Raw genomic sequence first — 25,365 nt, 5'->3', positions numbered from 1 at the left:
ATACCCCTTAAAATTCCACTGAACCTCCCCTCATTCTCCCATGCTCGGAGGAATAAAGTCCTATATTGAAAGAGGATCCTCAGAATATTTAACATTTTACGTGGATGATTTTTTTGCTTATGTGATATTTACCAGGTTAAATTGCTTGAACATCTGTAGGGCAGACTTTTTAATTAAAAGATTTAAGGGCTTATCTTTGTCACATGTGCATCAGAACATGCATTGTTTGCATCAACAACGAACGCAGTCTGAGGGCAGCTCGCAGAGGTCACCATGCTTCCAGTGCCAACACAGCATGCCCACAATGCCCTAACTGGTCTTTGAACTGTGGGAAGGAACTGGAGTGCAGCACCCAGTTGAAACCCACATAGTCACAGGGAGAATGTTCAGGCTCCTTACAGATAGCGACAGATATTGTACCCCAATTTCCTCAGCTTCAAGTTCTTTGGTATACACATCACTGAGGATCTCACTTGGTCTGTACACACCAGCTGTGTGGTGTAAAGAGCACAACAGCGCTTCTTTCACCTCAGACGGTTGAAGAAGTTCGGCACGAGTCCCCAAATTCTAAGTACTTTCAGCAGGAGCACAATTGAGAGCATCCTGACTGGCTGCGTCACTGCCTGGTATGGGAACTGTACTTCCCTCAATTGCAGGGTACTTCAGAGAGTGGTGTGGACGGCCCAGCGCATTTGTGGATGTGAACTTGCCACTATTCAGGACATTTACAGCAACAAATGCATAAAAATGGTCCAGAGGATAATTGGGGACCCGAGTCACCCCAGCCACAAATTGTTCCAGTTGCTACCATCCCGGAGACGGTACCGCAGCATGAGAGCCAGGACCAACAGGCTCCAGGACAGCTCCTTCCACCAGGCCAACAGACTGATTAATTCACGCTGATATTCACCAGGTTAGAGGCTTGCGCTGCGGTTGTGCCTTGTTGGCTGTTGCCTTCAAGCCCCATTTCTGAATCATGGTTATTTGGGCCAGTGCTAGCGAGACAATAACAACGCTGAACTCTGATCATTCATAGCATCTGACACAAGGAATTCAGTTTTACTTCCTTTGTATCAAGAGTGCTCGGAGAAGCTGCATCTGTGTACGGTGGCTGGTGCACCTCTGTGTTAGTCACCATTAGAGAGTTTCACCGTTGTTACTGAAATGTCACGTATCTTTGAATTCCATGAATTCCCAGCTTCCTCTTCTCTTGCGAAACATTGTTCTTTTTTTCCAGTTCCCAGTCTGTGAATGAAGAAGTTGATGAATTACTTTTGTTTGAAACTTAATGATTATGCAGTCGTTTGTTTAAAATTGTCACATTTGATCAGAGCTGCAAGGAAGCTTAAGTTAACCATGTACCTTAATCAATTTTATTGCCTATATTGATTTGATTTGATTGGTTGTCTGTCATATCTAAGGATGACAGCAGAAGCCTGCCCAGGATAACTTTCAAAGTGGAAAAGCCAGTGCACGGGGGTAGTTCCATCCTCATTCATATTATGTAGTATATAATAGTAATAACAATGGTTATAAACACAAAGCCTACAAGATGCTGGAGGAATTCAGCAGACCCAGCAGCATCTAGAGGAAGTGAATAAAGTTGACGTTTTGGGCCAAGGCCCTTCATCAGGACCAGAACAGGAAGGCAGGGGAGGGGAAGGTGTACTAGCTAGAAAGTGATAGGGGTGGGTGGATGGGGGACTGGGAATGAAGTAAGAACCGGTAGGTGGTAGAAAAAGTAGATCATTTAGAAAGGATGGTTTGGAAAAAGGATAATCAGATCTGTAGTTTTCCAGTAATCCTCTAAGCAAGGAGATGTTGGTGTTGTTTGTTTAACACTTGAGCTTCCGAACTTGGCTGTAACCACTTGCAAGTGGTCTGTGGGATGATGGCATTAAAATATAAATACATTACATAATAAGTATATGACTTACAGTTTTTTCTGTACATACTGCATCGGGCAAGCGAGCCCCTAAATGGGCAAGAGTGAAAGACTACGTATAAGAGGGAAGGATAAGAAGGCCTCTCAAGCTTAGGGGGAAAGAAAAGGTCTAAATAGGGTTGGGGTAGTTGCAAATACAAGATATATTTGACAGTATAATGCTGGTTAATAAAGAAGTAATTAAAATATGATGTAAATATCATGATTCATTCAAGAGGAATGGAATTAATAGCAGAATATTCTTGCAGAATTCTCTGATATCACTTATTTACTTATAAAATAGAAGGAGGCTATTTGGTCCATCAAGCTCATGCCAGCCCCCCTGCAGAGTGATCAGTTAGTCTCATTCGGCCTCTCCTTATTTTCCTTGCATTCCTGCAACTTACTCTTTCTCACAGATGTATCAACTTTGGTTCTTTTACCAGCTGCTCATATCAACAGGTAATCTACAGTAACCAATTAACTGACCACCTCGGATCACAATCTGATAGAATGCCATGTTGCCCATTGAGGTTATGCTGGTTTCAGAGCAACCTTAGCAGTCTCATCTCCCAGTTATTTATTCATATTTATGGTAACAGACAGATCCATCAACTCCTCCATCTGTTCCATCCAGGTACCAACACTAGGTGAAATTTACAGTAGCCTGTTTAGAATTCCAGGGCACCTTTGGAATATGGTTAAAACCCATGGAGTCAAAGGGAAAACACTGAGTCATAGATTTATGCAAAATGGAAGCAGGCCCTATGGCCCACCTCACTACATTTCACTGCATTATCTTCGTGGCAACATTTCACTGCTTTATAGTATTGGTGGGGTTTAAAGTTATTAAAATCTTTAATAATTGTTCAAAGTTTGAAGGTTAACTGCAGCCACTGACTGAGGTATATAAATTTCTTAAAGCAATTAGAACAGGAACTACCTTTGTTACAATACGGCAACAAGGAATATAGAATTGAGACAGGTTTTTTTTAAACAAGTTAAACATTTATTTAAACTCAGCTCAACAACAAATCAAAAGTAAACAAACGACTAACTTAACCGGAAGTTAACTGCTATACGGCAGCTCGAACGGTTCTTAAAGCGATAAATATGAACACAGTTCTTAAAAGTGGTAAATGCGAAAGTCCAAATGATTTACACAGTCAATTAAGAGAGACTTTCCTGAAGTAATGAATCCCTTGACGACGTGACGTTTCTGCTGATCCCAGCCGAAATATGCCTTGCTGGAAGGATTTATGACGAAGGAAATTAAAACGACTTAAAAGAACTGACCTTCTCCTTGATGAATAACGCTGCACCCAGCTCTTTCTGCTTTCACAGTTCGGGGACTATCTTGGATGCAGGTTACTACTTCCTTGAACGAAGAATCAATAAGCTCATTCCCGTATTACCGCCGACGACACCAACTTTACTCGATCCTTCGGGTTCCCGTTCTTCGGTAAATTCTTCACTCTCCAACTGGACTGCAGAGGTAGCATTGTGGCGAATCTGCCAGCAATAATCTTTGAGACTGTGTCACAGCAAGGCTTCCCATTTTATACCTGTTAGAACAGGCCATCACATGACCTCTCATTGGTGGGAAATTACATCATGTGACCTCACTCTGGTGGGAAATTATATCACTCCACCATCACAAGAACATTACATCATGCTCACCAGATACTCAGTTATATCATGGTCATAAGACAGTCACAAGATACCCATGGGGTATGTAACACCTTCGTAGAGCATGGTCATTTCTATTAATTCACCCAATCCATGGATAGCACTTGCTGGCCCACCAGTGCCTGAAAGCATCCTTGGTATTGTTATCAGCCATTTCAGGAAGCATGCAAGACATCACCAATATCCTTGTCCCTTAGAAAAAGAACAAGAATAGAAAGAGTTGGAAATATAACCTTTCAGGATAAAAGTGGAAAATGGGAATTTGAAAGAACATTTCTAGAAAAAAAATCTGAACTGATATATCTTTTTAAAAGGCACAAGATGAAGAGACAGCAGCCAAAATAAATTTTAAAAAGTAGGAAATGAAAGCCAGAGGGTGGGAATGGTGAGTGAGGACCAGATTCTCCTCATGAGGGAATCTAGAATAGATTCAGGATAACGACTCTGGTTAGTCTAGAAATGAAGAGGAATTTCTTCTTTCAGTTCAAGACTCTTTAGAACTGCCTACCTCAGAGATCTGAGTCATTAAATCTTGTTGTGTATTTAATATTCTAGCAAATTTGAGTAGCATTGTAAATATTTTGTTTGATTAAGCATTTTTGTTTGTTTAAATAATTTATTATGGGTTATATATAAAGTACGTGAATGGCTTACATCATCACGCCACCACATCATATTTGAGCACCTCACTAAACTGAATTTAAACATACACAAGTTATCCCTGGCTCCTGTTCTTTTCTTTCCATTAGTTTTATATTTCAGAGTTATAAAACATAATAGTAGTGACGAGGAGGTTTTAAAATGAACTTAAGACGACTACCTACCTGTTGATGCGCAGCGAGTTGGTCAGGTATAAAAAAGGGCAGCATATTTCTCTTTGGAATGGTGAGGAAGATGGTAGGGTTAAAAAAGAGGTGGAAAATGGACAAAATTCACTGGGTCATAAACAGTGAGTACTGGGTGATAATAATCATAAATTAAAATCTGTATGATGAATGTGTTCGATTAAACAACAAATAACTGGATCATGTATGCTGAACAAATTGAATAGTATGTTAAAGCAAATGGAATAGCTGATGAAAAACTTATGACAGTTTTGCTAACTGCAGTTGGTGGAAAAACATACAGTTTGCTTAGAAGTTTAACTGCTCCAACCAAACCAGCCAAACTGAGCTTTGCTGATATCATGAACCATTTAGAACCAAAAACATTGTTGATTGCAGAACACATTAGGTTTAATGAGCAAAATCAAAAGAAAGGGGTATCCATTTCAGTTGATGTGGCTGAATTGAAGAAATTGTCTGGGTATTGTCGTTCAGTGATGTGCTTAATGATGTACTGAGAGATTGTTTAGATTATGGAATCTTACAAGAAAACATACAGAAGCAACTGACTGAAGCACAAACCACAGTTAAAAGAACAGTTGAAATTGCTGTATCAATGGAAATGGCAGAGATGCAATTGAGTTGCAGTCAGGAATGAAAGTGAGCATAACAAAATTGCAAAGTCTAAAGAGAAACCTGCCTGGCTGAATAACTTGTGTTACCATTGTGACAGGGGCTCACATATACCAAACCAATACAGGTTTAAAGGTGAAACCTGTAGAAAATACCATAACGAGAGAAAAAAAAATCTGTACGCTGTACATGAAAAATCTGATAATGATGAGAGTGCCATAAGAGACAAGCAATATAGCTACAACAGAAGTGAAAGGCAAATTAATTAAAATGGAGTTGGACACTGGCTCGGCTGTTTCAGTCATTTCTCAAAATGAGTTTGAACGTCATTGCAAATATATTGAACTGAAGCCTGCAGATGCCCAGCTGAAAGCTTATACTGTGGCAAAGACATCTCCTGCGGGAATGATATTTGCAACAGTGATGTAGAACAACTAACAGGCCACATTGAGCTTGTACGTGGTAAAAACAGGAGAGCCAATATTGTGAGGCTTTGATTGGCTGAGACAACTGCAGCTTGGTTGTGGCATGCAAATCCACCATTTGCATGCCACACCCCCTGCAAGTGCCAACTGAAAGCAAATTAAGAAAGGTACTGGATAATGTCACAGGTGTGTTCAAGAATGGCATTGGAAACTCAAACATATCAAGGGTAAAACTGTGGTAAATGGAAATGCCACACCCAAGTTTTACAAATTCTGCCCAGTTCCTGATACGATCTGTGATGAAGCGGCCAGTGAGCTAGATTGCATGGGGTCTGAAGGAATTCTTTCCAATTCTTTCCATGGGCAATGCCAGTGGTCCCAGTAGCTAAGAAGAATGGTTACTATCAGGATCTGTTGTGATCTTAAGGTCACCATCAACCCTGTACTGAAAGTAGATCAGTATCCTCTGCCCAGGATAGAGGATATCTTTACAAACCTTTCCAGAGGGAAACACTTCAGCAAAGTGGCCTCAGCTGAGGCCTACCTGCAGTTGGAGATGGAAGAAGAGATCAAAGTGTTTCTCAGAATAAACACTCACGAAGGGCTTAATCGCTATTTAGGCTTATTTTTGGAGTAGCATCTGCACCTGCACTCTGGCAATAAGTTATGGACCAGATATCGCAAGGCTGCCCAAGCACTCGGTGTTACCTGGATGGCGTCATTGTCACCAGTGAAGCTGACCAGGAACATCTCCAGAGTGTTAAAACAATTAGAAGATTATGGGCTTAGAGTATGATGTGACAAGAGTGCATTATTTGAAACCAAGCATCACTTACTGTGCTCACAGCAGTGATGTGCAAGAATTACACAAATGAGCTGAGAAAATTTGAGAAGTTGCAGTTGCCCCCAGGCCAAAGGTCATGACATAGTTACCGTCCTTTTTAGGATTTGTCATTTACTATAACAGGTTCCTGCCAAACCTGGCTACTGTGCTCCACCCCTCAAACTCATGACTACAGATCAGGAAGAATTGGCAATGGGGAAAGCAGTGTGAGCTGGCTTTCAAAGAGCAAATGCAATGGTGACATCAGACACCGTCGCACACATTATGATCTACGTTGCTCAGTGAAGCTTGCGACTGACTTCTTGCCTTGTGGTGTAGGTGCAGTCATGTCACATGTGAACTCTCATCATGTGTCCCGTACTGCTGTTGAGAAAAATTGACACAGAGGCCTGGAGTTTGGCTTGGGGTGTAAAACATTTCAACCAGCACTGAGTTTCATTTCAACATTTCAACAGCAATGAGTTTACCCTCATTACTGATCATCAACCACTAATGTCCATTAACATCTAACGTTAACCATTAACCACTAACATCCACGGAAGAGATGTTCCACTGACAGCAGCAGCACAAATGTGGAAATGGGCTCTGTTTCTATCAACTTCAAGAGGACAACTAATTATGGAAATACTGATAGATTGTCCCCTGGAAAAGGAAATACCTGAAAAAATTACAAAAGAGGTCACTCCACTTTATGTATTCTCCCAATGCAAATCAAAGTCTCCCTTTTACAGCAGAGATTACAAAGAGTAACCAGAAAAAAAATCCACACAGCCTCAGGTCTACATGGCCACCCAAAATGGCTGGAATGTGCAGCAGAAATTCCAGTCCCCCCGTTTTACCAGTGCTGGGATAAACTTCCCTTGATGGGAAGGTTCGATTATCTGCAGATTGAGAGACCGTCCATCCTTGGGAATGGCCTGCATTACCCTAGCAGAGGATTCATGTGGATTTTGCCAGACTATTCAAGGCACAGATTTTATAGGGGTAGTGAATGCAGCTACAAAGTGGCCAGAGGTGTTTCCTATAGCCTCCACTATAGTCACACACACTATTGACGCATTGAGAAGACTCTAGGACTGGTGTTCCAGAACACTTGAGCAGTGACAATGGACCTCAGCTTGTTGCGGAAGAGTTTCAGTTATTCCTGAAATGAATGGAGTAAGACATATTACCGTACCACCCAGCTACAAATAGCTTGATGTAAAGGTTTGTCCAGAGTCTAAAGTAAACACTGCAGGCAATGTCAGCAGCACACACTATACCAAAACTGAATTATCAGCTCACCAATTTCCTCCTGGCATATCGCGATGCAGCACACTCCACAGCCGACAACTCACCAGCTGTGCTGTTCCTGGGTCATCCATTATGCTCACGCATGGATCTCCTCAATTAGAAAGAGTATGCAGGACAAATAGCTGAGACAAATTGAGAGCTCCTCAAGTAAGGAGGTGTGTTGTTGGACAGACAGTCCTGGCGAGGGACTAGAGAGTTGATCAAAATTGGGTACACAAAAAGACTAAGGACAGAACTGGATCACTGTCCTACGTAGAGGAGATTGTGTCTGATGCCATCTGGAGGTGACACATTGATCAGTTGAGGAGAGCAGAGTCAATTGTCAGAGAAAAAAGGTGTCCAGCGCTGTCAGAACCACTTCCTGCCGTACCATGATGACTGGAGAGCAACTTGTTACATATTAGAGTTGAGATATATTCTATATTGAGTTGGAGTTTATAGCTAAGCAGGGAGGAGCATTGTGTATTTAATATTTCAGTAATATTGCATATATATTATTTGTTTAAGCAGTCTTTGTTTAAATAGTTCATTACATATTATATGTAAAAGTATGTGAATGGTATACTAATTAATGCCACCACATGCTATTTGAGTGCTTCACTAAAACAAAAGTAAATGTTCTCAAGTTATCCCCGACTCCCATGTTTTTCTTCCAAATAGTTTAATGTTTTGGATTTACAAGAATGTATTTGAGGCTATAGAGAAATCGAAGGTTTTGGGGAACAGGCAAGAAAGTGTTGAGGCCAAAATCAGATCAGTCATGATCTTAATGAATGACAGAACAGGACTGAGGGGCAGTACTTATTATTTTTCTCTTTTTTTAAATTCCCTTATGCCTCAGGAGGTTATTTAGTCCACCAGATCTATTTTTGCTCCTATGCCACACCCATTGTTCCCATTGCCCCACTTATATGCCCGAACCTTAAAAAGAATCAGAATCAGTTTGAATATCACTGGCCTATGCAGTGAAATTTGTTGTTTTGCAGCAGTAGTATGTTGCAATAAATAACAAAAGCAAAAGATATATGTAGTTTACAATAAGGAGATATAAAATAATTAAATTAACTAAGTAATGCAAGAATTAGAGGAAAGAAGTAGTAGGGTGGTGTCTGTGGATTCATTGTCCTTTCAGAAATCTGATGGTGCAGGGGGAAGAAGTTGTTCTTGAAAAGTTGAGTGTTGTTTTCAGGCCCCTGTACTCCTCCTTAATGGTAGCAATGAGAAGAGGGCATTTTCTAGGTGATGAGGTCTTTAATGATGGATACCATCTTTTCAAGGCACCACCTTTTGAAGATGTTCTTGATGCTGGGGAAGTTAGTGTCGTGATGGAGCTGGCTGAGTTTATAGATTTCTGCAGCTTTTTCCAATCCTGTGCAGTGACCCTCCATACCAGACAGTGATGCAAACAATTATGATGCTCTCTATGGTACATCTGTAGAAACTTGCAGGCACCTTTGGTGAGTTACTAAGTCTCCTCAAACTCCTAATGAAATATAGCTGCTGCCATGCCTTCTTCATAATTACATCAATATGTTGGGCACAGGGTGGATATTCAGAGATGTTGACACCAATGAATTTGAACTGCTCGTCTTTTTCACTGTAATCCCTTGATGAGGACTGTTGAGTGTTCCCTCAGCTTTCCTTTTCTGAAGCCCACAGTCAATTCCTTGGTCTTACTGATGCTGAGTGCAGGGTTGTTGCTGTGACACTACTCAGCCAGCTGATCTGACATATTCCTGTGCACCTCCTCGTCACCATCTGAAATTCTGCCAACAGTAGTTGTGCCATCAGCAAATTTGTAGAGGGCATTTGAGCTGTGCCTAGCCACGGAGTTGTGGGCAGAGAGTAGAGCAATGAGCTGAGGATGCATCCTTGAGGTGCATCAGTGTTGATCATCAGTGAGAAGGAGATGTTCTTTCCGATCCTCACACACTGTGGCCTTCCAGTGAGGAAGTCAAGGACCCAGATGCACAGGCAGATACAGAGACTCAGCTGTTGGAGCTGGTTGATTAAGACTGAGGGTATGATGGTTTTGAACACTGAGCTGTAATCAATAAACAGCAGCCGAGGTATTACTATTGTCCTGGTGATCGAAGGCCAAGTAGAGCTAGAGCATCTGCTGTAGACCTTTTGCGGCGATAGGCAAATTGCAGGGAGAATCATGCTCAGATGCCTCTCTGATTCTCATGTCACTATCAGTAATGTACAGTACTAGCATGTCCTTGGAATGTTAGAGGGAACTGGAGCTCTGACAGAAACGCATACTGTGTCACTTTTGCTCTCATTTTTACATTATGAATGGGGCAAACCTGTACAGGGGAGAATTCAAGTTATTTGTAACACTGAACACTAGGGGAAAAATTCTTACATGCTTAACTTTATGTTCTGCAGCTTAAAAGATTGAGCTATTGCATTGGTTGAAAGCCAGCATCATGCTTTCTGGAGGATATTGCGCTGTGATATTAAGTAATAGTCATAGGGTTTTCCAGAGTGGAAACAAGCCCTTTGGGCCAATTCACCCATGCTGACCAAGATGCCCATCTAAGCTAGTCCTATTTGCTTACGTTAGGCTTTAAACATTTCCTTACTATGTCCCTGTCCAAGTGTCTTTTAAATGTATTGTTGTAGCAACATAAACCACTTCCATTGGCAGTTCATTCCAAATACAGTGAATTCCATTTAATTGGAACACATCAGACAGTACATTTTGGCCCAGTTAAGCAGCTGCCCGAATTAACTGGGGTTTCATGGAAATAGTTAAAAAGGTATAAAGAAACAAACTAACATTTGTAATAAAGGGAGTAACAAATTATGTATTTTAAAAAATACAGAGCAAAGTAAAACATTACCAATACTACTACTGAACCAGACTATAAAACTGTGTATGGGTTCCTAATGGAGGAATTCATACAGTGTTTGCTGTCATGTTATTTTGATTGACTATAAATGAACAAATTCTGTGCAGAACCCTAATGCAGGTAATGGACTGCCTTCGTTGCCTTCCTGCCAGAGGTAGACAATAAATACGTGGTGATAGGTGGATAGCTTTTAATTTGGTCCAATTTTTTTGGCTAGTGGCAAATCTTTTCAGGGCACCTTGGCAGGGTGAGAATTAAAAAACAAAACTATTAAAAATGGCTGCTTTTGAATTGGTGTCCATTGCCTCAGTGGCATCCATTGCACCAACATAACCCAAAACTGCACACAACTGTGGTTATTTAAAACTGTTTGCTCTAAGCACGATGCAGTGTTTAACAGCCACACTGGTGCACGTGATGTCGCTGGTTAGAAACCGTTTGGTAACAGTCCCTTGTCTCAATTCAACGGCGTAGTGTCCCAAATAAACTAAGGGAATCCCGGCCATTTTCTTGATTAGTTCTTGTTCTTTGAGAGTTGTCCCAAATAAGCAGCTGGTCCGATTAAACTGATGGCCCAAATAACCGGAATCCACTGTACTTGCCACTCTCTGCATGTAGAAGCTGCCCCTCAGTTTTCTTTTAAAACTATCCCAGCCCACCTTGAACCTTTGCCATTTTGTTCTTGACTTCCTTTCCCTAGGGATAAAAAGACTTTGAGAATTCACTTAGTCTATGGCCATCATGATGTTATGCCTCTCTATGAGGTCACTTCTCAGTCTCCTCTACTCCACTGAATAAAGTCCTAAACTCTCCCTTTATCCAGAGTCCTTATAGTTTAGAAATGACTAATGGTGATAGTGTACTCTGCCTTTCATTTGTTTACTGATATTTTGCAATTTTCAGCAGGGCTGGGATATTTGTTAGCTTTGTAATACAAAGTGGATGCTAAGAGATCAATCAAAATTCCAGTTTTAATTTTATCACCATGGCATTAAGTAAATACTGCCCTCTGTTCCAATGAAAAGATTAAATAAACACAATATGTTAACTGTTTAACCTACAATATATGGCAGTAGATCCAGATTTAAACCAGGAGAAAGACCCATTCTAAAGCTAACGTGGATCAGGATGTTTAAATGTTGAAGAGTTGACAATGTTGCCTTATATTAGATTGCAAAAGAGACCGTTAAAACAGCTTTGGAATCAGAATCAGATTTATTATCATATATACTGTGCAATTTGATAGTAATTTTATGTCTTGTACTGTACTGCTGCTGTAAAACGCAATTACCAAATACATATACAGTAGTGCAAAAAGAACAAATAATGAGGTGGTGTTCATGTGTACATGGACCATTGGGTAATCAGATTGCAGGGGTGAGGAGGTTGTTCCTGAATCGTTGAGTGTGGGTCTCTGGGCTCCTGTACCTCCTCCCGGGTGGCAGTGATGAGAAGAGGACAGAGCAGTTTTTGATACTGTGTAATTTCCCTCATAGCAAAGATTGATAGCTTGTGCTTGGCAGAGGTAAGTTTTCCAGTAAAGGTGAATGATGTAAATCTGTAACAATTTTCAGGGTTTTATCAAGTGCAGTATACAACCCTAAGATTTGTCTCCCCCACCCCCCCTTTTCAGCTACGAAGCGTGCAGGGAACGTTCTGCTGTGCTGTTGGTTGTAAGTGAACTTTAGGCTATGTTAAGGCAAAGGGCACGTGTGTTAGCTAATGGTAGTCTCTTTTCCCATCCGAATTAGTTTCAAACTAATAACCCTTGCTACACTGCTTCTAAGACATGTTTTAACATTAACTTCAAATTTGTACTTTCCATTTCGTTAACATTACAGTATCAGTTTGCAGTGCCAGCTGTGACAATGGCCTCCAGCTAGGATTCAGCATGTTCGGGTCAACAATGTAATCGGTCTCTGAAAGGGAAATGATGTTGCACAGCCAGTGGTCACTTTGTATTTGACACCTCAAAGATGGTAACAGGTGTAACATAGAACAGTACAGCACGGGAAACAGGCCCTTGTGTTTAAGCAAATTACTCTGAGTTAAACTAATTCCGTCTGTCTGCACACGGCCCATATCCCTGCATACTCTGCATATTCATGTGCCTATTTAAGAGGCTTTTAAATGCCTCTATTTTATTTGCCACCACTAACTCCCCTGGCAGTGCATTTGTAACACGATGTAAAAGAAAACTTCTGCACATCTCCTTTGAACCTCCCCTCACACCCTTACATGCCCTCTGGTCATTATAAGAAGAAATGATGGACTTCATACCTAAGTTGGGAAACTAGCAGTAGATTGAAAATTTTCTGCTCTATTGACCATTTCCTTTTTTTAAAACTTTTTACCAACTTTTATTTAAGCAACAGATCCTCAGTTATGCCACATGGTTTACAACAACTTTGTCTTTTAGAAACCAGGTACCATTTCCAGATTAATTAGTGACCGTATGGAAATTACAGTTTACCTTACCATGTCCAACATTACCCTAGCAAAAGACGTGTATCTCATGACACAGTTCAATACGGAACACCCACTCTGTGACCTATTGGCCTAAAATTATAACTCATAAGAATCAAGGAGCAAATCCCACAGCAGATTGGCACGGGGGGTATGTCTAAAGTGCCCCAAGACTTCCACTGCAGTTGTCAGTCTTGAGTATCAAGGATCAGCTTTACTCACCATATACACTTACAGGTATTAAGAATTTGCTGTAGGGTGTTGGCATGCCACAGCAAAAATATAACATTTAACAATTATAAAAAATTAGGAATTAAGAATTATATAAAAATAAGTTGGAGGTTAAAGTTTGGATATGGAATAAAACGTGCATAAATACAAGCATGTATTTACAGTGTAAACAACATTATAAATAGTTGTTTAAAGTGTTTACAGTGTAATGCAGTGACTGAGGTAATCAATAGAGGGGAGTGATGGGGGGGGGGGTGGTGTTACCAGAATGGTTGATTAGATTAACTGTCTGGGGGAAGAAACATTTAAGATGTCTTGAACTTTTTGTTTTAATGGTCGTTTCCAGAAGGGAACATTTGGAAAAGTCAATTTGGAGGGTGGGCAGTGTCGGCAGTGATTTTTCTTGCCTGCTTCTTTGACCCGGACAAGTTTCTTTCTTCAGTACAGTGTCGCTGTTTGTTCTATAACCTATCACAGCTCTTCTGCATAGTTCAGTGCACAATCACCATGCTGCTATCTCCACCCTTCGTGAGCACAGGGTCAGTTTTCAGTTTGGCTTAAGGTGAGGGGTGGAAAGTTCAGATGGCTTCTCGGGGAATTTTTCCTCACACAGACTCGAATGCGCAGCCTGAAAGTGGTGAAGACAGATTATCTCAAGATATTTAAAAGACATCTAGATAATTCTTGAGTTGCCAAGGCATGTAAGACTATGGATCGAATGCAGGTAAATAGGATTAGAGTAGATAGATTAAAGGAGTAGCAAGGACAATGTGGGCTAATGGGCCTCGTTCTGGGTAGTATACAATGACACTGTGACTGAATAGGGTGGATATGTGGTGAGTGTCCACTCAAACTGAGGACACCTACAACCTCCTCGCCCCTATCCATCTGCCTCATTTCCTCTGATTGATGCCCCTTCTGCATGTTCTCGGTAGCTGCAATGGAGGGAAGCCCTTTAGTACTCCCTTCCCATGAATCTCAGCAAAGTGCTGTGATCTCTCCTGGTAGCTGCCATCAAGCATCACGCACACAAGGCTTAGATGTGGGCATCCTAGTCTGTCCACAGGCTGGTCTGCATCTATCACCAGTCAGTTGGTGTCAGGGGCCAGAGTCAGCTACAGGAAGAGTGTTGCCATGCTCTTCGGCAAAAGGCCCGGCCAGTCCATCGTTCCTTTTGCTGTCGTCCAAGTGCACGAAGGTGCTGGGAAGCTGGTCTTCGTGTAGGAAGTGCTCTACTCGCTGCAGGACTGCTCATACTCTGCTCCTCTGCTGTGACAATAATCTGAGCCACTTCCGTTTCATCTGGGGATCCAAGGTAGAACGTGTTGGATTATATTGATAGGATAGTATGCTACAGTTGTTACTGACTTCATTAAAACCTGTATGGATGAGTGTGTGCCCACTAAAGCTTGCTGTACCTTCCCAAACCAAAAGCCGTGGATGAACCAGGAGGTACGTCGTCTGCTTCACCAGGAGGAACAGGCTAGATCTGTGGCATTTATGTCTGGTGACCCAGGTCTGTTCAAGAAAACCAGGTATGACTTGTGGAGGGCTATTTCAAGAGTGAAGAAACAGTTTAGAGCGAAGTTGGAGGCGACATTGGATGCATGTCAACTCTGGCAGGGTTTGCAGGACATCACTTCTTACAAAGCGAAACCTGGTAGCACGAATGGCAGTGATGCTCCACTACCAGACGAGCACAGCACCTTTTCTGCCTACTTTGAAAGGGAGAATCTTACAGCTGTGAAGATCCCTGCGACTACACCCGATGACCCTGTGCTCTCTGTCTCAGAGGCTGATGTCAGGCTCTTTTTCAGAAGGGCAAACACTCGCAAGCTGGCAGGTCCCGATAGAGTGCCTACCTGGTAAGTCTCTGAAAACTTGTGCCAAACAGCTGGCTGGAGTATTCAAAGACATTTTCAACCTCTCACTGCTACAGTTGGAAATTCCCACCTGCTTTGCAAGGACAACAATTATACCAGTGCCTAAGAAGAATAGTGTGAGCTGCCTTAATGACTTTCACCCAATCACACTCACATCTATGGTGATGAAATGCTTTGAGAGGTTGGTCATGGCTATTATGCTTCTGTCTCAGCAAAGACCTGGACCCACTGCAATTTGCTAACACCACAGTAGGTCTACAGCCGTTGCAATCTCAATGGCTCTGCACATGGCCTCTGCTGACATGGATAATATAAATACCTATTGGTTGTATTGGATGATGTTCGTTGACCATAGCTCAGCGTTTAACACCATTCCTACAGTCCTGATCAATAAGCAATGAATCCTGGGTCTCTATAACTTCATCTACAATTGGATCCTCGACTTCCTAACTGGAAGACCACAGACTGTGCAGATTGGTAATAATATTTCCTCCTCATTGATGATCAACACTGGTACACCCAGTGCTCTACTCTCCCTAAACCCATGATTGTGTAGCTAGGCATAGTTCAAAGGCCATCTATAACTGGCAGAATCTCAGACGGAGATGAGAGGGCATACAGGAGCTAGATATACCAGCTAGTTGAGTGGTGTTGCAGTAACAACCTTGCACTCAATGCCAGGAAGACCAAAGAGCTGATTGTGGACTTAAGAGAGGGTAGGACGAGGGAACACGAACCAATCCTCATAGAGGGATCAGAAGTGGAGAGAGTGAGCAATTTCAAATTCCTGGGTGTCAGTATCTCTGAGGACCTAACCTGGTCCCAACATATCGATGCAGCTATAAAGGAGGGAAGACAGTGGCTATATTTCATTAGGAGATTTGGTTTGTAACCTGAAGCACCTGAGAATTTCTATGTATGTACTGTGGAGACCATTTTGACAGGCTGCCTCACTGTCTAGTATGGGAGTGGGTCTACTATACTGGATTGAAAAAATCTACAGGAAGTTGTAAAACTGGTCAAGTCCATCTTGGATACTAGCCTCTGTAGTATCCAAGATATCGTTAAGGAGCAGTGCCTTCGAAAGGTGGCATCCATTATTAAGGACCCCCATCACCTAGGACATGCCCCCATCTCATTGTTACCATCAAGAAGGAGGTACAGAAACCTGAAGGCACACATTCAGTGATTCAAGAGCAGCTTCTTCCCCTCTGCCATCTGATTCCCAAATGAACATTGAGCCCATGAACAAAACCTCACTGTTTTAACACAAAGAGAATCTGTAGATGCTGGAAATCCAAGCAACATACACAAAATGCTGGAGGAACTCAGCAGGACAAGCAACATCTGTGGGGAAAGATAGATTTGATGTTTTGGACTGAGATCCTTCTCCACTGCATCTGCTCTCAGGATGAAGCCATTCATTCTAAAACGAAGGAGATGTCCTTTTTTCACAGAAAGGGGCTTCTCGTCCTCCACCTTCAACTCTGCCCTACACTGCATCTCTTCCATTTCATGCACGTTTGCTCTTACCCCACCCTCCCATCATCCTACCAGGGATAGGGTTCCTCTTATCCTCACCTATCACTCCACCAGTCTCCACGTCCAGCACGTAATCCTCTGCAAATTCTGCCATCTCCAATGGGATCCCACCACCAAGCACATCTTTCTCTCCCCCACTTTCTGCTTTCCACATGGATCGCTCCCTACATGACTCCCTTGTCCATTTGTTCCTCCTGGCACTTATCCTTGCAAGCAGAACAAGTGCTACACCTGCCCCTACACCTCCTCCCTCACTACCATTCAGAACCCCAAACATTCCTTCCAGGTAAGGCGACAATTCACCTATGAGTCTGTAGGGGTCATTTACTGTTTGGTGCTCCCGTTTTGGCCTCTTGTATATTGGTGAGACCTGACGTAGATTGGGAGACCGTTTTGCTGAACACCTACGCTCTGTCCGCCAAACAAGTGGGATCTCCCAGTGGCCACGCATTTTAATTCCACTTCCCATTCCCATTCTGATAAGTCAGTCCATGGCCTCCTCTACTGTTGCGGTGAGGCCACACTCAGGTTGGAGGAACAACACCTTATATTCCGTCTGGGTAGCCTCCAACCTGATGGCATGAACATCGATTTCTCGGACTTCTGATAATGCCCCAACCCCCGCCTCTCCTCCAGTTCCCATCCCATTTTCCTTCTCTCACCTTATCTCCACGACTGCCCATCGTATCCCTCTGGTGCTCCTCCCTCTTTTATTTCTTCCATGGCCTTCGATCCCCACCTATCAGACTCCCCCTCTCCAACACTGTATCTCTTTCTCCAATCAACCTCCCAGCTACTTACTTCATCCCTCCCCCTTCCAGTTTTACTTATCACCCTGTGTTTCTCTCTTCCCCCCACCTTTTAAATCTACTACTCATCTTTTTTTCTTCAGTGCTGCCAAAGGGTCTGGGCCTGAAACATCTGTACTCTTCTCCGTAGATGCTGCTTGGCCTGCTGAGTTCCTTCAGCATTTTGTGCGTGTTGCTCACTTTCTTATTATTTCTGTGTTTGCGCTATTCTTAACTATTTCATATACATATATATGTTTACTGTAATTGATTTACTTATTTATTTTTTCTATATTATCATGTGTTGCATTGTACAGCTGCTGTAAAGTTAACAAATTTCATGACATATACCTGTAATATTAAACCTGATTCTGATCTCTTTCAACGATTTTGATTGGCCCAGACATCAGGAAAAATACTTGGCTCTTCTTCCGAAAGTGTAAGGGACTTATTTATATCCACTTTAAGGGGCAGTCTGGTGATTGGTCACTTGAAAGGCAACGGTCCCAAGTGTGATAATCTCTCTCGACTCGGCACTAAAATCAGCAGTCCAGATCACAAGATTAATTCTATTGAAAGAGTTTCCAGTCCACACCCTTTGACTTGCAGACAACTGGCCCAAAACTGCCATTTAATGATATGTGGTAACTGAGACACAGAATGTTGGGAGGCATGAGAGAGTTTGTTGGTCTGTTGTTTGAATCTGGGGACTAGGGGGTGAACCCTTAATCACAAAGTGAAGTGATCACACAGTACACTATTGGATCAGCCAGCTCCTTCTGTCTCCCCCTCTCTACTCAATCACTTCTTGATGTTTTTGTCTCTTCAATATCTTGAATAATTTGCTTCAATGGTAAATATTATTCAAAGCATATTTATTCAAAATCTCTTCCTATATACTCTTAGATTTTTTAAAAAAATTAAAGAACTAAAAATGGCATAAGCGTGTAATATTTAGGATGCACTCTAAACCCTTGAGGGTTTGATGCTGTGGGTTTTGGCTTCAATTGTCATCTTCACATCTCTAGAGATCAGCATCTCCTTTCTCCTTTGTTGTGGAGATCCGCATTGTACCAGTAACTTTACAAATACAAATAAGGTTTAATTACAGCTTACAACTAGTCTGCTTTTGTGCACCTGGACATTTTTGCCTTCCGTCTGTCATTCCAGATGGGACTGTTGTAAAATAAAAGATTAATTTCCATTGTAGTTGGCGGGAGTTTATTTGTGAATGCCTATCTGAACTATTAATGATGCATTTTACATGTAGTCCCAGTTCACTTTAGGTTTTGTTATTTTCAAATGTAACCTAGTTGCTCTAATCTTCAAAATGAAATAAATATTCCTTAGCCCAGGTAGCAGGATGCTGCTGAGGATCTTGTCATTCAATATTTATAGGATATATGAAAGAAATGCAAATGAAAGCTAAGGAAAATTAAACGGTATTTTTCCAAACCACACCACATCTAAACAAGTCATATTACGTTGCTTGTAGTTGTGATGTGTGTTATAGTTACGAAACTCGGGCATCCCCCCCCCCCCCCATGCAAGGTACTGTTTTATTTATCAAGGGAAGTTTATTTTCTAAATCTATAGAATGAATTATAAAGTAGGTTCGATGGAGAGCAATTAAGGGAAACTTGAGAGGGGTTGCAAATGCAAAATCTTGCGCTCTGGAAATTTGAAATAAAATCAGAACACTTAGGAAACTCTCAACCACTTCCATTACAACAGGTTTGGTTCCATTGAAGCCAACAGTCCCACAAACATTTTACTGCTGGATATTGAAGTCAGATTTGTCACACTCTTTCCCTCATGCAGGTGTTGATAAGGATGTAAGCAATACACCTTGGCTGTATTTATGTTTGGAATATCAAACTCAATGTATTCCTTAACTTTTGATAATTATTTATTTAGAGACACAGCACAGAGTAGGCCCTTTGAGACATACTGCCCAGTAACCCTAATTTAACCCAAACCCAATCACAGGACATTTACAATGACCAATTAACCTATCCGGTAGGTTTTTGGACTGTGGGAGGAAACCGGAAGACACAGAGGAAACCCATGTATTCCATGGGGATGATGCACAGAGACTCCTTACAGACGGCACTGGGATTGAACTCCGAACTGCAACGCTGAGTGTAATAGCGTCACGCTAACTGCTATGCTACCTTGGCTCCCTGATTTGAACACCAATTGGTAAAGCTTCCCATTGAGGTGAAAGGCAGTGCAATGGGTTTTAAACCCATGCCACCTTTACCATCCTTTCTGTGCCTACCATGTTACCAGTGGTGGGGAGGGATATGCCCATATTGTATTGGGCTGAATCCACTCATCTCCACACCTTTCATATTCCTGTGCATTTGAGTTGTTGTATCAGACCATGATTTATCCAGTTATAATACTTCCAAGTTCAAGGTTAGTTGTCATTCAACCATAAACATGAATCCAGCTAAATGAAATGAGCTTTCCTCTGGGACCAGGGTACAAAACGTGGTATGTGCAGTGCCAGCACATTTAGTTACATTAGCACATATGGTCACAAATCCCCAAGTCCCTGCATAGCCTGAAGATTGATGGCGCATGGAATGTTGTCCTGGAGCAATATTTCTGCAAGAACAGGCGCGCAGCAGTCCCACATCTCACCTTGGGTCAGGTTGTCTCGCTCTGTGCACCTGTAGAAGTTTCTTAAGAGTGTTCAGTAGTAAACAGCAGAAAGTTTAAAGAGTGATTAACCAGGGTGAGCAGAGCAAAGGAAAATCCATCTTTATATTTCCTGGACTTCCTTTTCTCAGAGTGAAAGTAGTGATTACAGAGGCTCATTTTGCTACTTCTTATTATAGGTGGCGATGCCTGTGGAAAGAATGCGTATGCGCCCATGGCTAGAAGAGCAAATAAATTCAAATAAAATACCGGGTTTAAAATGGCTAAACAAGGTAAGGTCTCTATAATCTTCTGAAAACATCTGTGTGAATTGATGACATGGATCTATTCCTTTGATTTCTTTGTATATAATTTGGGTTTGAATTGTCTAGCGGAAATCTTTGTTTATGCTGTAAAGGTAAAAACAGTCTATTCCCTGAGTTACTGGATAACTTCTAATGCTGCTCACTGGAATGTGAGATTGGGAGGGTGCATTATGGGTTGTTTGTCAGGTAAACTTGTCTGATAGCTACGTACGCAGCACAGCTGCCATTCCAATGCCTGTTGCTCTGATGCCTGCCTGTGTGCATTGCCTCACCTTTCTTTACTCCATGCGATTTTGGAACTTCCTCCATAAAGATTTTAACCTTACCTCCTTTAAAAGTTACTTTCTTAACAGGGTTTCATGCCAGCCCATACTCCCACAATCTGCACAATTTTGGCCTGCAGTCAAGAGCAACCCACACAGAGTGCTGGAGGAACTCATCAGGTCTATGGAGGGGAATAAACAGTCATTGTTTCTGGCCAAGACCCTTCATCAGGTCTGGAAAGGAAGGGGAGCATAAGAAGGCTGAGGAGGGGAAGGTGCATAAGTTGGCAGTTGATTGGTAAAACCAGGTGAGGGGGAAGGAGGGTAGGTGGGACAGGGGATTTGAAGTAAGAAGCTAGGAAGTGGTAGGTGGGAGAGGCTGAGTGCTGAAGAAGATGGAATCTGATGGGGAAGGACAGTGGACCACGGGACCAAAGGATGGTGGTGGGTGTGGGAAGCACCAGTGGGAGGTGATGGGCAGGTGAGGATAGGAGGGTTGAGAGGGGGACCAGAATAGGCAGTGGAAAAAGGGTGGGGGAGGAAGGAGAAATTACTGAAAGTTAGAGATGTTCCTGAATGTTCATGCCATCAGGTTGGAGGTTACTCAGATGGAATATGAGGTTGCTTCTCCAACCTGAGTGTGGCATTATCGTGGCAGTAGAGGAAACCAATGACCAACATGTCTGAAATGGGAAAGGGAAGCTGAATTGAAATGGATGCCACCAGGAAACCCGCCTTCTGTGGGACAAAGTCTGCTAGCTTCAAATTCCCCTGGAAAGTGCCTCTGGATTAAGCCAGTCATTATTTGTCTTCTGTGAAAAATGATTGCCAGCAACAGCATAAAGGACCCAATTCTGTTCTGCATTATCTCACCGATGTGCTCTGAAGCAGCAAATTTGCTCGGATTATGATCCCTGCAGTTATACTAGATCTCAGCTTCACGTGCTTCTGAATGTTGGCTTGTTACCAGGGTAACGAAGATAGCAAAACATCTGAACAAGAAGCTGCCACCGTTGCATTCTAAATCCTAACAGTCCCACACTGCTACTGTGCAGCAACAGATGCCTGACTTGGAGAGGTACCTTCAGCGCATGAGTCTGCACTAGGCGTCAACATATTTCTGGGTCCTGCACATAGATGCAATCACAAGGAAGGTGCTAGTGTCTACTTCCTTAGAAGTTTAAGGAGGCTTGGCTTGTCACTGAATGTTCTAACTAACTTCCACAGATGTACCGTTGAAAGTATCCTGACTGGTTGCATCATGGACAGTGTAAGAAGCTGCAGAGAATAGTGGACTCAGCCCATGCATCAGGGGAACCTCCCTCTCCACCATTAGTATTATCTACAAGAGGTACTGCCTCCTGTGATGCAAGATGCTACCAGTGACAAACGCAACTAACAGTTCACGAAACCACTTCTTCTTCTTCTTTTAATTATACATTTACTACTAATCTGGGTGCAATTGGGGCCTGTAATTTATATTTTGATAATATGCTTGTGGGCTGACTGAGCTGTCTCTGAGGGAATTCAGTGAGGTTGAGAATGGAGTGTGCGGCCTAATGGCGGAGTGCAAACCCATGATCGGCTCACCGATTAAAGCATCAAACAAGATTGAAAGCAACGAGGATGAAAGCAGAAGGCGAGCGAGTGTTCAGCATCACTTGCCTGCATTTATCAGGTTTCTCTCCCTCTCTCTCTCTTGCTTGCTACTGCCAGAGGAAGGGGCAGGAGTATTAGGTCTTTGGACTCTAAGGAAATCAGCAAGGTTTGATTGGTCTGGTTTGTGAATTGGATTCAATTTTAGAGAACTCTGCAGTCCATGTTATGATGTGCTTGTGGTTCCTAGTTACTTTTCTCGTTGCTACTTGGCGTGATTTTGATTCTGGTGGACTGTCTCTGCGGCCTGCAGTCAGTGGATGACACAACACTAAATTGAATCAAACTGAACGTTTCACAAGCAGTACGGTTTGATGTTTAATATCCTGTGTATCATTCGCTCATTTTTTGCTGTTTGCGCGATTTATTCTTTTTTTTTGTGCATTGTGTGTTTAACGTTTTCTTTGAGCGGGTTGCATGGTGTTTCTTTGTTTCGTGGCTGCCTGCAGGAAGATGAATCTCAGGGTTGTATTCTTTCACATACTTTGATAATAAATATACTTTATACTCTGAATCTTTTGAAGATGGTAGCGTTCATTATCAAAGATCCCCACCATCCTGGGCATTGCCATCTTCCTGCAGCTATTTTGGGGCTGGAGGTAGAAAAACCACCAAGTTCAAAAACAGGTACTTCCCTTCAAACATTCAGTTCTTGAACCAACAGGCACAATGTTGGTCACTACACTTTAGCAACACTATGATCACTTTGCACTAAAATGGAGTTTGTTTTCTTTGTTCAAATGTAAAAGGTGTGTATTATTTATATTTAATTTATGTTTTTATTGTGGATGCTTGTAATGCTACATGCCTGTGATAATGCTGAAACTTAGTTGCTTATTGGATCTGTGCCTACAGGTAGTTGTGCATTTGATAATAAACTTGACTTGGACTTTGACATCAACCACATATTTGCCCAGATCCTAGATTAGTCACATATTTTGCTCTCCCAACAATCTCATTAGCCATCCCCTCCCACTTATACACTGGGAGCAATTCACAGTGGCCAGTTTGCAGACTCAGCAATTCTCCTTTATGATGTGGGAGGAAGCTGGAGCATTTAACAGAAACCCTCAGTTATACAGAGTACGTTTAAACTCTTCGCCGTCAGTAGGCAAAAGTCAGAATGGAACCTGGGATCTCTGGCATAGCATAGTTATGGCTCCATGGCTGTGCCATTACTTCTGTGTCTGTTGGACAACATATATCATCATAAGGATTCTGGTCCCTGCTTTTCACTCCAAGACAACCCTTTTTTGCACAATTCCTGGAGCACACCTTGTTTAAGATCAAAGTTCTCAAAGTTCAAAGTACATCAGAATCTGGTTCAAAATCACCGCAAATGTGATGAAATCTGTTGTTTTGCGGTAGCAGTACATTGCAATACATAGTAAAATCCGTAACTTACAGTAAGAAGTGTGTGTGTGTGTGTGTGTGTGTGTGTGTCTGTGTATGAAAACAGTTAGGTAATGCAATAGGTAATGAAATAGGTAATGCAGAAAGAGAAAACAGAAAGAGTAGATAGAGAGGTAGTGTTCATGGCTTCACTGTCCTTTCAGAAATCTGATGGCAAGGGGAAGAAGCTGTTCCTGATTCATTGAGTCATTGAGTTCTATATTATGTATTGCATTGAACTGCTACTGCTAAGTTAACTCATTTCACGATACATGTTGGTGATAATAAACCTGATTCTGATTCAGATTCACAGTATGTAGACTTTTTTCCTTCAGCTGCCAATCGCAGAAGATGTGACAAACCATCAGCATTGCTGTGCTGTCTGGTACCCTTGAACTCTATGTCACAAGAATGGGCACCTAGAAATAGTGCCCAATGTTGTAACCAGGTTACAGTTGTCACTGGAATTCCCTTCCTGGGATTGAAAATGGACACAAGGGACTCAATGATTCATTGAGTCATGTGAGTCTGATGGGAGCAATGATAAAATGGCATGTCCTGGGTGGTGGGGTCCTTAATGATGCTCGCCTTTTCCACTTCTGATCCCTCAGTAAGGACTGGTGTGTGTTCCCTTGTCTTGCCCTTTCTGAAATTCACAATGCTTTGGTCTCAGTGACATCGAGTGCGAGGTTGTTGCTGCACCACCACTCAATCAGCTGATCTATCTTGCTCCTGCACGCTGTCTCATCATCATCTGAAATTCTGCCAACAGTTTGGCTTACAAGTTTTCTGCAGAGATGCCAAGGTTTGTGAGTGTTATTGAACTTAAAAGACAGAAGATGAAAACGAGTCAATCTGTAAAAGAAGACTTCCCTACTAAGATGCACTCCTCATACTCCCGTTTCCATGACAGAACAAATCTTGATGAGATCTAACTGCAAACTGCCTTTGGAAATGTGAAGTAAACTGTGAATTGAGAGGAAAAAATCTCCAGGAGTGGTTAGTCATCACTAGGTTAGAAGTGAACCTATTCACTAAGGACTACATGTATTTAGTTCTGGTTTTCAGGGAATGACGCAATTTGTACCCACAGGCAGAAACATTTCTTTTCCGAGACACAGCATAGATCCAGTCTCTTCTAGCCCAATAAGCCTGCACCAGCCAGTTACAGTGATATGAACAATTAACTTTGGATTGTAGGAAGAAACCCACACAGTCACGGGAAGAACATACAAACTACTTACAGACAGCAACAAAATTGAACGCAGGTTGCTGGCGTAGTAATAGCTAACTGCTATGTTGCCATGCTGCCCTAAATATGGGCCAATAACATACATTTCCAATATGAGAGACTCTAACCCATCCCCTTGACTTTGCTATGGAGAAGTTTCTCACCATCAGTGGCAGGGGGCCCAGAATTGATAAAATGTTCCATTGGCCCAGCACACATCTGTCACTGTTACTAGTTGCAAGTTAGAAGTTGGGTATTTTGTGGCAGTGAGAATGCCTCTTGACTGAAGATGCAGTTCTGAGCTGTGTTGGAATTGTCTCCACTTGTGTGGATAGCTTTTGGTGCAGCAAGAAACACTCATGCCATTTATATGTTAAAATGGATCTGAATGTCCAATTGCATTTGCTTCAAGATCACTGATGAGCGTAGAATGTAACTACACACAGATTGA

The 25,365-nt window shown here is 42.1% G+C and overlaps 1 protein-coding gene across 4 annotated transcripts in view; it reads left to right on the top strand.

The window, feature by feature from the left end:
- Positions 1-25,365, top strand: part of irf2b (interferon regulatory factor 2b) — a 63,999-nt gene that overhangs the window by 17,234 nt on the left and 21,400 nt on the right. For 2 of the 4 annotated variants that reach the window (XM_059974353.1, XM_059974354.1), the window contains exon 3: positions 20,247-20,339. In XM_059974353.1, coding sequence (XP_059830336.1) covers positions 20,253-20,339 — 87 coding nt within the window. In that variant the 5' untranslated portion in view covers positions 20,247-20,252. Of the gene's footprint in view, positions 1-20,097; positions 20,144-20,246; positions 20,340-25,365 lie in introns of those variants that run through there. The other 2 variants (XM_059974355.1, XM_059974357.1) reach the window with 2 other exon arrangements.

This window comes from Hypanus sabinus, chromosome 7 (assembly GCF_030144855.1).
Source record: "Hypanus sabinus isolate sHypSab1 chromosome 7, sHypSab1.hap1, whole genome shotgun sequence".
NCBI lineage: Eukaryota > Metazoa > Chordata > Chondrichthyes > Myliobatiformes > Dasyatidae > Hypanus > Hypanus sabinus.
The sequence above is the reverse complement of the archived record's forward strand: the minus strand, read 5'-3'. Positions and strand labels throughout refer to the sequence as shown.